The sequence below is a fragment of the Notamacropus eugenii genome, chromosome 3 (assembly GCF_028372415.1).
Source record: "Notamacropus eugenii isolate mMacEug1 chromosome 3, mMacEug1.pri_v2, whole genome shotgun sequence".
In the NCBI taxonomy this organism is placed as follows: Eukaryota; Metazoa; Chordata; class Mammalia; order Diprotodontia; family Macropodidae; genus Notamacropus; species Notamacropus eugenii.
In genome coordinates, this window is record NC_092874.1 from 261,281,809 (window position 1) to 261,299,595 (window position 17,787).

Here is a 17,787-nt window from a genome sequence, read left to right on the forward strand (position 1 = left end):
GACAGGGGCTATCTTTTGCCTTTCTTTCTATTCTCAGGACTTAGCACAATGCTTGGCACTTGGTAAATGTTTGATTGATTGAGAAGGGAGGTGGTTTCGATCAGTTTGGCTGAGCTGTAAATAATGAAGTTGAGTAATCTTGTAAGAAGGATGTAGAAGAACATAGGAGCACGATTGTGGAGGACTTTAAATATCAAATTCAGGAGTTTATAGTTGATCTTACAGTAGGTAATGCTGCAGTTTTTCAGTCATTTCAGTCATATCTGACTATTATCCCATTTGGGGTTTTCTTGGTAGATATTGGAGTGGTTTGCCATTTCTTTCTCCAACTCATTTTACAGATAAGGAAATTGAGGCAAACAGGGTTAAGTGACTTGCCCAGGGTCACGCAACTAGTAAGAGTCTAAGGCCAGATTTGAACTCAAGATGAGTCTTCTTGATTCCAGGCCCAGTATAATTGTCACTGAGCCAACTAGCTGTCCATAATCATAATTAGGAAGCCACTTGAGTAGAATCAATATCACTGGATCTTCTATGCCTTAGGGAAATGTCTTTGGTAGTTGTGTTGAGGATGGATTGGAGAGGTGATAGGCTTGAGTGAGGGACATCAATTAATAAGGTTTTGCAGTGTTGTAGTGGTGGGTTTATGAGGGCCTAAGGTAGAGCGGCTATGTGAGTAATTCTGGGAGGGGAACAGTGCTCATAGCTGAGGGGATCAGGAAAGGCTTTGTGTAAGAGGTGGCAGTTTGGAATATGCTAGGGATTTTAATAGGCACAAGTGAGGGACAGGGAATTGCCGGAATGAAACGCAGCCTAGATAAAGCCATGGAAATAAAAGATGGTATGGAGCGTAATGTTGTAGGAAAATGATGAGTCTTACAGGCAAGACTGGCCTGGAGGGAGACAGAGGAGGCAGGGAGACCAATTAGGAAGATATTAGAATATTCTAAGTCTCAGCTGATAACTACTAGAGGAGCAAATGTATGGAAGAGGAAGGGAGGCAGATGAAAAACATAAACATCACTGAAAAATGTTGATAATTTATTGGCTATAGTAGTCAAGGAAGAAGGAACTTTCAAGATTAGTCTAAGAATCCCTGGCTTTTTGACTGAGGCTATGGTGAACCATTCATGGAAATAGGGAAGTCAGGGGTGAGGCTTAGTTTAAAGGGCAAAATGCCGAGTTCACTTTTAAGCACAGTGAATTTGAGGTTCGACACTGGGGGTGGGAGTGGAGAGAACAGTTGGTTAAAAAGATCCAAAAAGTCATTGAAAATGTGAGAAAGGGAGCATAGTTTTGGGAATTATCTAGGATGTGTATGTTCATCCTTCATTGCTAAAGAAGACCATGCCATCAGAGAAATGATGACATGACTTGCCCTTGACTTTGTTTTGAGTGAGGGAGGGCTATGCAGGTCACCAGCTTCACTTCTCCTCCAGAGCCATCTGAATCCAGTGACCAGATATTCATGAGGATGACTGGAGATGACCCAGGATGAGGCAATTGGGGTTAAGTGACTTGCCCAAGGTCATACAGCTAGTGAGTGTCAAGTGTCTGAGGTGAGGTTTGAACTCGGGTCCTCCTGACTCCTGCACTGGTGCTCTATCCACTGCACCACCTACCTGGAATCATCTATGTAGAAGAGAGATAGAGGAACAACCTGTTGAGAGAGATGGGAAGGAATTTAACCTTGAATCCTTTTATTAGTGTGAATAAACAAGAGTTGGGTGTATTAGAATATGATTGATTGTGCATTTACTCCACTTGTGGTTTTTATTGAGGTACCAGTTAATAGGGAGCAGGGAAGGGTTTCACCTCCTGCTTGAAAAACAGCATTTCATTAGTTTAAGTTCATTGACTCAGCAATGTCAGAAGGAAGTAGATACTAATGGCAGAACATTGATAGGCTTACATCAGATTCAATTTCAATAACTCTCCAGGTATCCTCAGCCTTTTATCTTTTATCTTTGGGGGTGGGGGAGGAAGGGAGAGAAGGGAACAGTCAGTGAATCTGTAACATGCAGTGACTAGAGTAATTAATAATAGATTTAAAGAATTTGACTTTAAAAATTATGTATGAGATTAGTTTAGCAATACTATGTTAGCAGATGCTTAGACTGGACATTTCATTTGAAAGTAGCCAGCCCAAGTGCCAGGAGAAACTCAATTAGGTATTAAAAAATTCAGTGCAGAGCTTTGTAGTTTTAGAGCTAGAAGGGGCCTTAAAAGAGGATTTTTAAAAATGATTTTATTGAGTTGGATGGAAAAAGTGATTTTAAAATGACTGAGAGAATAAAGAAACCCAGTTCTATTGAGCTACTAAGATACACATGTATATGTATGTATAAAATATATGTATGTAAATATATGTGTGTTTATGTATGTATATGTATATTTGCAAGGCAATCGGGATTAAGTGACTTGCCTAGGGTAACACAAGTAGTAAGTATTAAGAGTCTGAGGCTGGATTCAAACTCAGGTGTTCCTAAATCCAGAGCCTGTGTGCTATCCCCTGACATATAAAGTAAATTTTAAATACTGTTTCTTGAGGAAGGTTGAGTTCTAGAAAAATTTGACTAACCAATTCCACATTCCTCTTTCTTACCTCTCTACTTTTGCTCATGCTCTATCTCTTACCTCCAAGTGTATCATTGCACATCTGTTTATCTACCCATCCTATATGGCCTTGCTCAAATACCACCTCCTCCCTGTAGCTCTCCATAATCCCCTTTTTCCTGGAGCCAGAACTGATCCCTCCATCCTGCGAATTCCCACAGCTGCAAGACTTCTTAACCTTTTCTGTTTCACAAAACCCTTTGGTGGTTCAATGGAGCCCAAGGACCCAGTCTTAGAATAAGGTTTTTAAATGCATGAAATTAAGTACATGGGATTAGAAAGAAAACCAATTATATTGAAATAGTTATTTTTTTAAGTCGGTTTTCTAAATTCGCTGGTCTAAGGCTAAGAACCCCTCTGAGAAAGTGTTTCTACCTCTGCTATCATCCCACATCCTGCTTTGTTTTTATTTCTATGACATTGTCTGCCCAGTACAATTTTAAATTGTAAGTTTCTTGAAAGCAGGAGCTCTCTAATTTGTCTTTAATTCTATAGCTTATCACACATTGTCTTACATACACTAGGAGCCCACTGCATGTTTGTTGAATGCAATTAAGTGGAAGAGAGGAAGAATAAATGATGGGGTAGAGACAATATTGAACATGGAGTCAAGAAGACTTGAGTTCTGATTCTGCCACTACTGTTTGCTAGTCATGTGACACATCATTTAACATTTCTGAAGCATAACTTCCTCCTCTGTTAACTGAAAATAACTTAAGTTAATAACAACCTATTTCAAAAAGTTTCTGTGAAGCTCATTTCATGAAATATGATAAATATTCTTCCAGTCTTAAAGTTCAAAATATATTTTATTATGCCCAGACTTGTGATTTAATTGATATGAGGAGCTTACAAATAATATAGTTCCCTCCAAATCTGCAACTAGTTTATAGTTTCTGGCCTTAGAGAGCTGCCTGGCAAAAATGCCTGAGTCACACAAACAGTATGTGTTAGAGGTGGGGCATGAGCCCCCAGATCTTTCTGACTTAGAACCAAAGCTCTTTCTACTCCTCTTCTTTTGGTAAATGTCATTCATTCATTAATTCATTTGTTTGCTTGTTTATTATTAAACACTATATTATACTACAATATATAGCATAATATATTCAATAATTTTCTAACACTCTGTTACTATGGTGGAATATATATCCTGACTTGTCCATTTCTTAGTGTAAGGCAGTTACCTAAGACTGAGCTTAGTGCCTTTTGAAAATAAAAAGATAATATGTCACTTTTTTATTGAAAAGTAGGATACAAATCTACTTTTAAAATTTTCTTAGACTGGATGTTTATTTCTATCCTAATTTATGAATGATTTGTTCCAGCAAAAAGTTTGCATGTAGCTTGCAATGTGGCTTCACCTCAGTAAAAAAAAAAAGCAGTGTGGAGATAAATTTCAGAAACACTTCATTCCTGGAGGAAGAATCAAATTCTGACTTAAAATCTTTTTTGTATACTATTTTTTCCTAGGTATAATAATTTATTTATCATTTTAAATTGTTTAAGAAATTCTATCTGAGAGGGCAGAGCCAAGATGGTGGAGTAAAAGGAGGGACTTCCCTGAGCTCTAACCCAAAGCCCACCAAATATGTGTAAAAAAATAACTCTTAGCAAATTCTAGAGTTCCAGAGCCCACAAAATGACAGAGTGAAACAAATCCCTAGCCCCAGACAACCTGGCAGGTTGAGAGGAGGGCAGGGAGTGGAGCACAGACAAGCCAGAGCAGACCTCAGGGGACTGAATCATTGGAAGCTGTGGCAGTTTCCAGACATGTCAACCCACAGACACCAAAAAGATCAGTAAGAAAACTCTGTGGGACCTGGAAGAAAGAGGAGCTTGTGGTCTGGTCAGGTCTGGCCCCAGCCAGTGGCAATGGCAGAGGCTGCTTCTGGAGCTCTGGACCCATAGATGGCGGGGGATGAAGCCCTGATACAAAATCCCTGAAGTCTGGGACAGGACACACCCATGCCCACACCCACTGGAAGCAGAGTTCTGCCTTGACGAAGAGTTAGAAAGTCAAGTATTTGGCTGGTAAGATGAGTAAACAGAGTAAGAAGCAGAAGCTTACTTTGGTGACAAAGAAGATCAAATCATACAACCAGAAGGCAACATAATTAAAGCTCCTACATCAAAAGCCTGCAAGACAAATTTTAATTGGTCACAGGCCATGGAAGAGCTCAAAAGGAGTTTTGAAAATTAAGAGAAGTAGAGGAAAAATTGGGAAGAAAAATGAGAGTGATGCAAGAAAATCATGAAAATTGAGTCAACAGCTTGCTAAAGGAGACCCCCCACCAAATACTGAAGGCAATAATACGTTAAAAAATAGATTAACCCAAATGGCAAAAAAAGTCCAAAAAGCCAATGAGAGGAAGATTGCCAAAGAAGCAGAAGTGGCCAAATGGAAAAGGAAGTCCAAAAACTCACTGAAGAAAATAATTCCTTCAAAATTAGAATGGAGCAAATGAAAGCTAATGACTTTATGAGAAATCAAGAAATTATAAAATAGAACCAAAAGAATGGAAAAAATAGATGACAATGTGAAATATCTCATTGGAAAAATCACTGATCCTAATAGATCCAGGAGAGATAATTTAAAAATAATGGGACTACCTGAAAGCCATGATAAAAACAAAAACAAAACAAAAAAAGCCCTACACTTCATCTTTCAAGAAATTATAAAGGAAAATTGGCCTGATATTCTAGAACCAGCAGGTAAAATAGAAATGGAAAGAATTCATTGATCACCTCTGAAAGATCCTAAATCCTAAAAATTCTAGATCTCTGAAAGATCCTAAATCCTAGAACTTCTAGATCCTAAAAGGAAAACTCCTAAGAGAACTCCAAATTCCAGAGTTCCCAGATCAAGGAAAAAATATTGCAAGCATCAGAAAAAAAACAATTTGAGTATTTTGGAAATAAAATCAAGATAACACAAGATCTAGCTGCTTCTACATTAAGGGACTGAAAGGTTTGCAATGTGGTATTCCAGAGGTCAGAGGAGCTAGGATCAAAACCAGGAATTGCCTACCCAGAAAAACTGAGTATAATCCTTCAGGGGAAAAAATGAACGTTCAATGAAATAGAGGATTTTCCAAGCATTCTTGATCAGAACTGAATAGAAAATTTGATTTTCAAATACAAGAATTAAGAGAAGCATGAAAAGGTAAACAAGAAAGAGAAATCATAAGAGACATAGTAAACTTGAACTGTTTACCTTCCTGTAAGGAAAGACATTTGTAACTCATGAGACCTTTCTCAAGGTAATTGGAGAAAATATAGATGGATAGATGAATGGATGGCAGGCACAGGGTGAGTTGAATATGAAGGGATGATATCTAAAAATAGGTGAGAGAGGAATGTATTGAGAGACAGAGAAAGGGAGAGAGAGAATGGGGTAAATTATCACACATAAAAGAGGCAAGAGAAAGGTTTCAGAATGGAAGGGAAGGGAAGAGGAAGGAGGTAAGAAGGAATGAGTGAACCTTACTCTCATTGAATTTGGGTTAAGGAGGGAATAACAAACACACTCAATTGGATATCTTACCCTACAGGAAAGTAAGAGGAAAGGAGATAAGAGGCAGGGATAGTAGAAGGGAGGGCAGTTTGGGGGAAGGGATAATCAGAAGCAAACACTTTTGAAAAGGGACAAGATCAAAGGAGAAAATAGAATAATTGAGGGGAGGGATAGGATGGTGGGAAATGCAGCTATTCTTTCACAACATGACTTTTATGGAAGTTCTTTTTTTTTCCATAACTACGCAAGAATTGCTTGCCTTTTCAATGAGGGTGGGTAAGGAGGGAAGAAGGAAGAGAATCTGGAACTCAAAGTTTTTAAAAAAATGTTAGAAAATTGTTTTTACATGCAACTGAGATATGAGATATACAGGCAATGGAATATAGAAATCTATCTTGCCCTTCAAGAAAGTAAAGGGGAAGGGGAAAAGGGGGGGATGATAAAAGGTAGGGCAGGTCGGAGGGAAGGGGTAATCAGAATGCATGCCATCTTGGGGTGTGAGGAGGGGAGAGATGGGGAGAAAATTTGGAACTCAAAATCTTGTGGAAATGAAAGTTGAAAGCAAAGAAATGCTATATGTCTATTGTAGAGACTAGTTACACTTTATTAGCTATTTAAATTACTATGAGTATTAACAAGTGAGCCCCATACTTTTTGTAAACCAGTGTTGGATCTGTAATATACACAAAGTATTATTATTTATTGAACCACCGTATTTTAAGTATATAATTAATCGATTAATAATTTTATCAATCAATGCTTATCATTTTCTTTGGAAACAGCATATTAGAAAATAAATTTAGGGAACTCTGGGAGTATGTGTGGGGAAATTTGTATATTTTTAATTTAATCTTTCCTATATTTAAAAAGGTTAATGCATTTGTATCTACCTTTTAATATACAAGAATCTTTTATGACGTTGAGATTTTCTTTTAAATGTAGGCCTTATTACATCATTAAAAACATTAGAAAGCCCTACAATTTTTGGGCAGGTAAATTAAATTTGTTATGTCCACTCAAAGATTTGTGAAAATAAAGGGTTTCTTTTCTGATACCTTTCATGAGTGAGCAAAAGTATACTTTTTTTTAGAGGTATAACCCTTTCATGCTATATATGAAGGATTATGACTATCTTAAATATTAATTCTATAATTCTTAAAAATAAATGTACAGATATTTTAACTAATAATTACTTTTTTATTATTTTAGCCCAAGTTAGTTGTAACAGCATCCTTTGGAATAGAGCCTGGCAGGAGAGTAGAATATATACCACTGTTAGAAGAAGCCATGAGGATAGGAAAACACAAACCTGGCAGAGTTCTCGTTTATAAGCGACCTAATATGGTAAGTTGTATTGCTGACTTTGTTTCTATTTTTAAGTTTCATGCTCAACTTGACTTAAGAACATAGATTTTATAGAGCTGCAAAAGATCATGGCCAACCTCTTCAGTACTTAAAATATATAATTCTAGGAAGAGTTGATTTGTAAAATAATTGTTTACAAATATGTGCACACATATAAATGTGCATATGCATACTGAGAAATTCATGCAGATACTTATATAGACATCCATGTAAGTTCACACACATGGATACTTTTATATTTTACATGCCTAGAGAGGATACATATGTTCTTCATTTTGTTGTCCTTTCTTCTCAGAGGTGTTGCTGCTGAGAAGATCTACATACACAAAACAGATTGAAAGAAAAAATGGTATTCAGATAAATATCTATAGTAATTCATGACAGCAGCTGCTTGCATGCAAAATTGCTATTGGTTGAACTTGTTTTTAGAAGTGTGCATGGGAAAACATATTCTAGGAATGATTGCTATATGTGTATGGAAGTTTTATTTGATATCTTACAGTCATCCATGGGAAAAGCAATTAGAAAACTAATGAATTGTTCCATTGTGATGTAAAGGATTATCCTTTAGTGACATATGCAAGACTTGATACCTTTAGAGTAGGTATTAGAAGAAAGGGGGTTGACTAAGATCCCAGCCTTTAAATGGAATGCTTTTGGGGTCTAATGGAATGAATGCCTGACTAAAACTCAGGAGTTCCAGTTCCCATACTCATTTAGTATCCTGAACTAGTTACTTAGGATCTGATCTTTGGTTTCTTCAGCTATCAAATGAGGAAAATAACACCTTTGTCACCTATCCTTCCAGTTATTGTTGAACCAAATTAAATAATGCATGCAGAAAGGCTTAATCTCTATATATGTTGGTATTAATACAAGATTCATCTTTTCCAATAGATATGGCTTGTATAAAACGTCATTGTAGCTTATAGTTGGTATTATTTTTAGTGCATGATCGTCCTTTTTTTCTTTTTATTTCAAAGCAATTTTATTTTAGGATTATGTCACATATAGTATAGGGATGGGGATGGTACTTGTAGAAGAATATATGCATATATACATATAAAATATACATATATACATGCACATACCTATATATGATACAGGCATGTGTACCCATGTATATGTATATGTACATGTATACAAGCATTGTATATACACACAAATATATATATATACATATTATATATATAAAACATGTATCTATATCACATATACTGGTAAATTTTTAAAAATGTTTTAATAGAAATACAAATATAGAAAAATAACATCTTATTGTTTCCCAATAAACACCAAGGATTTAATTTTTAATTTTTAAAATTTTGTTTGTTCATCCCTGCAGTTTCATCAGTGTTAAAATGTGTGGGAAATTCCTAATGTGTTAATTCTTTCCACTGATGAATATCAGCAGTCTTTCTAACTTGGAGTCTTAAATCATGGCTCAGAGCATAGGGCATTTCAGTGACTTGTCCATAGTCCTGTAGAAGACGTACGTTTTAGAGGCAAGATTTGTGGCCATGTCTTCTGATCCTAAGGCCAGCCCTCTCTCCACTGTGCCATACTGCCTGTCAGTGGCTTTAATAAAAGCAAGCAAATAAACAAACAAAAATGTTAAAAGAGCTAATGTAAAAAAAAAAAAAAAAGTTGAGAGACTCACACTATTGGATTTCTTACATGTTCTCCCATTCTGTAGACATTAGCCTTACAATTCTCTTCTGTCAAAAAAAAAAGTAATAAAAGTTCATAGCTGAAGCCATCATTTTGAGAACCTTGTGCCATTTATTCATAGTGCTTACTCTTAGTGATGTTCTGTGTGGATTCAAGGCGTTACACTTATGTTCACCCTTATGTTCTCCATTTATACAATCCAGAATTTTTCCACATTTTCTTGTATATTTCCTTTGAGAGCTCAGGTGTTAATACCTCCATGTGACTGACTGCTCCAAGGATTCTGGTACTTTATGTAGTCTGTACCTAATTCTGAAAGACTTCATGTCTAGGAATATATTTTCATTTAATTATATAGTCTAGTTACTATGTCATATTTTATAAATAAAAAAGATTTCTTTGTTATGAAATAAATCAATCAATCACTAGTTTTAGTCTAGAAACTAGAACATTTTATGTAAATGGCTATGGGAACAATGTGATTTTTTTCTATATCCAAGAGACTCATAGTAATACATTTTTTTAAAAGTGCACCCAGAGATAAATTAATTTAAAAAACAAACAAAAATAACTATAACACCTCCAAGCAAAGAGGGGAAAAAATCATTTTTCTAAGTCCTTAATTGACTCTTAATGTTATAAATTTTTATTTCTGTGATTGAAAAAGTATTCAGTTTGGGATTCTTTACTGCAGCATAGATATCCAGGGTACTTTAGGGATTTTCCAAAAGAGAAACTTACATAGGTTCAAATATAATGTCCAATTTTGTGATGCTCTTGAGATGTCCTCTGTGGAGAATGCTTAGAATGAATATCCAGATGGAGAGAAGAATAAAGTATTTTAAAACTGGCAATTTGATTGCTACCTGGTGATTTTCATCACCATTTTAAAATCCTGTGTGACGTTTTAGTACCCCATAGCTCATGAACTGCTACACTCAGTGATTTCACCACTCTTTCTGTCCAGAAGATGAATTTTAAGTTCGTTTCATAGGACCTAAGACATTGATTTTTTTTGTTTATTTGTTTTTGTGGATGTCTTAGCTCTGGTCAGTTTCAAATCAGAAATTATAAAGTCAGTATCCAAGTGGTCTATGTGGGGTGAGGATGGAGAATAGGAAAATATAAGCAAGTGCAATTTTTTTTCCTCTTCTCCTCTAAGTGCCACATGTAGAAAAGAATGCTTCATTGGTAAAACTTCCTCTTATCACAAGAGGAACTCCTAACACTTCCTCAAAAAACAAAGTGGCATTTTCAGAAAACAGTGTATGTATCACTTGTCTTTCCCCTTATGGAAAATCCGTGCTGATTCAGATAGTAATTAAATCCATAGTAAACTCTCTTTTCCTCTTTGGGCTCAGCCAGATGACAGGTATTAAGAATGTGCTTAGAAGTGATTTTTCTCATTAGCCCGGCTTATATTTTAGCCAGAGGAGAAAGTAGCTTGGCAGCCATTCCTAGGTTTCAAAAAGGAGTCATTTTCCTTGAGCTGCATCTGGCCTGAAATATCATTTTTTCATCCCTATTTCTTTCTCAGTGCTGTTCTCTTCGGATCAATTGATCCTGGTGATACATGCACACTGCCTTGTTATATATCCTTAAGGTTGTGTGTCTGTGTGGGGTGGAGGTGTGGGGGCATGGTTAATCCTACCTTCATGAGACAGTGATAAATACTTTCCTTCTGTTTCTGTGTCCTGACAGTTTGGATTCTTCCTTACTAGATCCAGATTCTTCAGCTCCTAAAGAAAACAAAGAACCCCAAACCTTACCATTTTCATGGTAAAAGTATGAGCTGTGGTCATTTTTTTTAATGAGTTCAGATTATGATTCAAAGAAGTTAATGTTTCAATACTAGTTGAATGTGTATGGTGCCACCAAAACAAATTGAATCATAAGCATCCTACGCAGCAGAATGTTTTCTGCTTTGGGTCTTGGAATGACTCTTGAGGAATACTGTTAGAACAGAGGTTCTTGAGATGGGTTCCTCAGATGTCTGTCAAGACTATAAATACTCAAATCAGCTATAAAAGACCTATGAAGGAAGATGCTATACACATCCAGAAGGAATTGATAAATAGAAGTATGGATAGTATGGTTTTGCATATGTTTATACATCTGTGTTGAATGGTGGCCTTATCTAGTGGGGAGTTAAGGAGGGAAGGAGACAGTTTGGAATTTAAAATAGAACAAAAAAAGGAAGGGAGGGGAAGGGAGAAGGGAGGAGAAGGAAGAGAGAGAGACAGAGAGAGAGAGAAGTACAAGGGGAAAATTTGAGGGGACTGTGAACTTAGAGGGGAAGCAACTGTATCATTCTCTTCTGTAACCTTTTAACTGAAATTTAGCATTTCCTTCAATCATTTAAAAATATTGTTCTCAAAAGATGTTTCATGAGACTGCAAATGAAGTTCATGAATTTAAAAAATGCTTAAGAACCCTTGAACTCTGAGTTATAAATCCCTAACTGGAAGAGATCTTAGAGATCATCTTGTCCAAACTCATTACTTAGCAGTCACTTGTGGAAACTGATGCACCAGGCTGTTAAGTGACTGTCTCAAGGGGCAGCTAGGTGGTATAGTGGATACAGAGCTGGGCTGAGAGACAAGAAGATTCATCTCTGTGAATTTAAATTCAGCCCCATACACTTACTAGCTGTGTGACCCTGGACAAGTCACTTAATTCTGTTTGTCTCAGTTTTTATCTGTAAAGTGAGCTGGTGAAGAAAATGCAAACTACTACAGTGTCTTTGCCAAGAAAACTCAAATGGGGTCATGGAGATTAGGACATGGCCAAAAAATGACTCAACCTCAATACGGTCTTACAGGAAGTGAGTGTCAGAACTGGGATTTGAATCTAAGGCTTCTGACTCTGAAAGGACTTCCCAGTGTGCTAGAGGTCCCCCAGAGTAAACAAATAATTGTGAATGCTCTTTTCATGTGTAATGTGTAAAATAGAAATGGTAGAATCTCACATTGACATAGACAATTCCATTTTTCAAGGCTGTGTTGCTAAAAACTTCATCTATCTTCTGAAATGATCAAAAGAGGTTTGTGTCCTTATTCTTACTTTCAGGGAGTATGAGACTTTGAGGCAAAGCCATGACCCTGAGATCCCTTTCAGGTTGTATCAAGGTGATCACAATTATATACATTACTTTCTTTATCTGATTTAATGGAAGACATTAGAATTTTTCCCCAAGTATTCCTCATAAACCCAAATTTCACATCATTGACACTTCCCCACTTAAAGAATCTCTGCCTATTTCTCCCTCTCTACTTTTAAGAAGTTTGAGGATGGAGATGTTGTGTCAAGATCCATTGATATTCTCTTGCAAAAGGGGAGGGAACCAATCTGAATGGATTATTAGTTTTTCAGGAGTACAACCAATTTCCAGTTTGCATTTTGCTTTTCCAGAAGCACCTGGATTTGTCCAGGGTAGATTGTTCCTTCTTTCTTTCCTTCCTTCCTTCCTTCTTTCCTTTCTTCCTTCCTTCCTTTCTAATTTGCAAAGAGGAAATATGATCTGACTTCCTAATATCCCCTGATCAAAGTTATCTTTTAACCAGTTGTCTTCCCATTGTGACAATTCTATGCAGTTCACTGTAGTAAAATATTCTGCCAAGTGAAATTGAAAAAACAAAAGACAGAAACTCAAGTTTATAAAGTTACAAGTATTAATTTTCAGAGACATGAGGCCTAGTTAAATGGTTACTTTTAATAAGGGGAAATTGGAAAAAAACATATAGATTAGCTTAATTACAATAATTTTGGTAGTAATTATCTGACCTGAAATATTGCGGTTGCATGGAAACTTCTACATATTTGTGAAATCATGATGTTGGTCTTGTGTTGAAGCTTAGTTCATCTAATTAGATGGAAGTCTAAAAGAGGGGCAGTCCAACTTAGTGAATGGACAGCTGACCTCAAAGGCAGGAAGAGCTTGGCTGGAATCCTGCCTGTGATATGTACCAGCTGTTCCTTTACCTCTCAGTGATCCAGGTAGCTCTCAAAGGCTCTGAGATGCGGAGAAGGTACCTCTCCAGACAGGCAAGAATTTCTTCACATGGGAGTTCCCTTTACAAGTGATATAACAGGCCCAGTCTCTATCCTCTAATTAGACTGCTTAAAAAAAATTAAGTCAGATATCTGAATTTATCTAAGAACTTTTACCATCTTATCTTTTCCCTTGTAATGATTTTTTTTCAATGAAAACTTGTGCGTTTCTTATTTTTTAATCCATAGGAAGCTGTTCCTCTGACTCCAGGTCGTGATCTCGATTGGGATGAAGAAATGGCAAAAGCTCAATCCCATGACTGTGTCCCTGTTCTCTCAGAACATCCACTTTATATTCTTTACACATCGGGAACAACTGGATTACCTAAGGTATACATTGTTTCTAGGAAAAACACATCTGACTACATGAATGTCTGTCTCACTGAGAAGATGTTTAATTGCTGTCCAAATGTTAGCTGATGGATCCTCGCCATAAAGAGTCTATTTCTTGCTGGTTTGGTTTTTGATAGTTTAAATTTTCAGGGAGAGATTTTCACCAAGTCTTACAAATACTGAAATATAGCTGAGATATTTAAAATTTAAAATCATAAGATCATGAGTTGAGAGGAAGAGGCTTTACTAGCCATGTTGTCTAACAACCTTATTTTGTGACTGAAGAAAACAAGACTCAGATAATTGACTTACTTGGGAAAGCCAGCCAGTTCCTGCCCCTGAGAACCCTTTCTGCTTTTGCTAAGGTTATCACAGATCTGGACATCACTTTGCCTTAATAATTCATAGTTATTTTTAGTTACCATATTATAATTAATTAACAATATTATTAATAATTCCCTAAATAATTGAAAATGCCATTTGCCCTTAACAATTGACCCAAAGAGTCAAAAGGAAAGAAATTCAGACAGATAATGAGTGTCTGATGGAGGATTTGAATCCAGATTCTCTGACATCAGAGTATTTTACATTTTTTCAAGTCAAATATTTATTCTCATTGTTAATGTTTTACATAGAATGTTCAAATATGCTTAAGGTTTCACATACATGAAGGAACAAGTAAGATGTTTAAATAAACAGGAGACATGTTCTCCAGTTTCTTCTATTTCTTCCACTCTTTCTTGTCATATTCCCAGTTGGCAGAGAAAACCCCTTGTCAGAGAGCCTCATTAAAACAAAGGTCCTTGCCTCTGGTGTGTGTGTGTGTGTGTGTGTGTGTGTGTGTGTGTGTGTGTGTGTGTGTGTGTGTGTGTGTGTGTGTGTGTGTATCTTATGGATCCCTTTTTAGAATCCTTTTTTAAAAAGTCATAATTGAAGGAAATGGTAAATTTCAGTTAATGGTTAGTGAAGATAAATCTGTAATTTTTTTTCTCCTAATTTTGTTCTCCTAGAATGCATCCAAGGAGTCCATAGACTCCAGGGTAAGAACTTCAGCTTTAAACAATCCTTAATGTCACAAGTTCTGCTAGGATCAAGCAAAGCTCCTCAGTGAAAGATAGGATCTTGATGGAATGTCAGCTCCATTAAGAGGAACAGAAACTTGCAAAAGGGAAATGGAAGCATGTTTCAGCTGAAAGTCAACTTTAAGCCTGGATGATTGAAACATTATCAATTTGAGTATTCAGCATTTACATAACACATTAATCCAGAGCATTGAGCCTCTTGACACTCTTTGGACTTAAAAGTTACTCAGATGTTAAAATGTGTATAAATGAAGGTATTTATCAAATGAAAGTCGTCAGCTTCGTTTTGCCATGTCAGATGCAAAATAAGAACTTTAGACTTTATATTGTATCATTTAGTGTTGTTATATTCATATATCATCAGAAATCACAATAACTTATGATTTTCTCCAGCAATATTAGGGAAGAAGGTTTTTATTTCCCAATTGGGATTTTCTCAAGAAGTAGAACTTACCTCTTGAAGCCTGAAAGCTTTTAATTTTTTTGTTTTAATTTTTTCCACTGAAATATATTACCGCTTAGCCTGCTTTATCAAAAGAATGGGGGAGAAAAGGGAGACACAGTAGATAGAGTGCCATGTTTGGAGTCAGGAAAACCAGGTTCAAATTCGTCCTCAGCTGTGTGAGTCCAGTGTTGCACTAACTGTGTGGCCCTGGCCAGGTGACTCAACCTCTGCCTGCCTCAGTTTCCTCAACTTTAAAATCGTAATTCTAATAGTACCTCCCTCCCAAGGTTGTTGTCAGGACTGAATGACATAGTAATGGTAAAGCACTTAGTACAGTGCCTGGTATGTAATAAAAACTATATAAACATTAGTTATAATTATTAGCAGTAGCAGAAGTAGTAGTTTTTCTTACTAACCCAGCATAATATGAGCATCATATTGAGCTGTGCTGCACTCAATGTACTCAGTGTTGAACTCAACAGTTCTTGAGACTTCTTGACCTCCACTGGATGGTCTCTAGTGTCTGTGTCTTTCTTGTTCCATATCATTTAGGGAGTTGGGAAGATATTAACCATCACTTTGAACTGTGATTAGTATGCCTGTGTATTCTCCTCTGAACTGGCTGTTCCAAACAATCAAGAAACTTTTTTCCCATACCTGTTATATGCTATGCACTACGTAGAAGCTGGGGATGTATATGTTTAAAAATATTATTAAGGAGTTTATATTTTAATAGGGGAGAGAACATGTATGTATATAGGTATATACAGATTAAATACTAAGTAAATATGAGGTAATGAGGGAGGAGAAGGGAAAGGGGGAAGGAAGAAATATTTCTTTAGCACCTGCTATGTACTAAGCATGACATTAAACTTTTTACAAATAGTATCTCATTTGATACTCCCCCAAACCCTGGGAGGTAGACACTGTTATTATCATCTCCATTTAATTTTATTTAAATTTAAATAGTATTTTAATTTTTCCAGTTACATATGAAGATAGATTTTTAAAATTCATTTTTATAAATAAGTAAAAATAAACATTTATAAGTTGTTATAAAAATTCATTTGTGGGTTCCAAGTTTTTCTCCCTCCCTCCTTCTACAAGATGGCAAGCAATGTGATATAAGTTATATGTGTCCAAGCTTATTAAACGTATTTCCACATTAGTCACATTGTGAAAGTAGAAATGGAACAAAAGGAAAAAAACACATTAAAAAAACAAAGTGAAAATATAGTATACTTTGATCTGCATTCAGACTCCATCAGTCCTTTCTCCGGATGTGTGGATATCATTTTCTTTTCTTGTTTTCTTAATAGTATTTTATTTTTTTTCCAATTACATGTAAAGATATAGTTTTCATAATTCATTTTTTGTAAAATTTTGAATTCCAAATTTTTCTCTCTCCCTCCCTTCCCTTCCCCCTCCCCAGGATAGCAGATAATCTGATATAGGTTATACATATACAATTATGCTAAACATATTTCCATATTAGTTACGTTGTGAAAGAAAAATCAGAACAAAGGGAAAAACCATGAGAGAAAAAAACCAAAAAAGAACAAAAAGGCGAAGAATGGTATGTTTCGATCTGTATTCAGACTCCATAGTTCTTTCTCTGGATGTGATTTAGCATTTTCCATTATGAGTTCATTTGGAAGTCTCGAATCATTGTATTGCTGAGAACTAAGTCATTGCACAATGTTGCTGTTTACGGCATTTTCCTGGTTCTGTTCACTCAGCATCAGTTCATGCTGATTTTTTCATCACTTCTTATAGGTTTTTCATCATTTCTTATAGAACAATGTCATTCCATTACATTCATTTTACCATAATTTGTTCAGCATTCCCCAATTGATAAATATCCCCTCAGTTTCTAATTCTTTGTCATCACAACAAAAAAGCTGTTATAAATATTTCTGTACATGTGAGTCCTTTTCCCTTTTTTGTGATCTCTTTGAGATACAGATCTGGTCATGGAATCAAAGGGTGTGCACAGTTTTATAACCCTTTGGGAATAGTTCCAAATTTCTCTCCAGAATGGTGGGATCAGTTCACAACTCTACCAACATGCATTAGTGTTTCAGTTTTTCCATATCTTCTCCAACATTTATCATTTTCCTTTTCTTTCATATTAGCCAATCTGATAGGTGTGAGATGGTACTTCAGAGTTGTTTTTATCAATAATCAATTTTTTGTTTTGATTTAGAGCATTTTTTCCTCTATGATTATAGATAGCTTTAGTTTCTTCATCTGAAAACTGACTGATCATATCCTTTGACCATTTATCAACTGGAAATATCATCTCCACTTTACAGTAGAGGAAACTGAGGCAAGCAAAGGTTAAATGAATTGTCCGGGACTACACAGAGAGTCAGAGTCTGAGGTCAAACAAACTCAATTCTTCCTGACTCCAGGTCTACTGTTCAATCCTCTGCACTACTAGTAGTTGGGGAGATTGGGAAAGACTTCATAAAAAATAATGATGTTTGGTCTGTGTCTTGAAGAAAGAGAGGGAGGGAGTCTATGAAGCTGAGAAAAGAAGGAAGTGCATTTGAGGCCTAGAGAGCAGCCATTGCAAAGTTATAGAGATGGGAGTTGAGGTGTTGGGTGTGAGAAACAGAGAAAAGACCCATTTTGATTACAGAATTATGGCAAGGGGAATACTATAAAATGAAACTGATTGAAGTCAGGTTGCAAAGACTGTTAAAAGCCAA

General features: G+C 36.1%; 1 protein-coding gene across 3 annotated transcripts in view; it reads left to right on the forward strand.

Moving 5' to 3' along the window:
• Nucleotides 1-17,787, forward strand: part of ACSS3 (acyl-CoA synthetase short chain family member 3) — a 261,782-nt gene that overhangs the window by 76,586 nt on the left and 167,409 nt on the right. For 2 of the 3 annotated variants that reach the window (XM_072655479.1, XM_072655482.1), the window contains exons 4-6: nucleotides 7,340-7,474; nucleotides 13,403-13,543; nucleotides 14,557-14,586. In XM_072655479.1, coding sequence (XP_072511580.1) covers nucleotides 7,340-7,474; nucleotides 13,403-13,543; nucleotides 14,557-14,586 — 306 coding nt within the window. The remainder of the gene's footprint in view (nucleotides 1-7,339; nucleotides 7,475-13,402; nucleotides 13,544-14,556; nucleotides 14,587-17,787) is intronic. The other variant, XM_072655481.1, reaches the window with a different exon arrangement.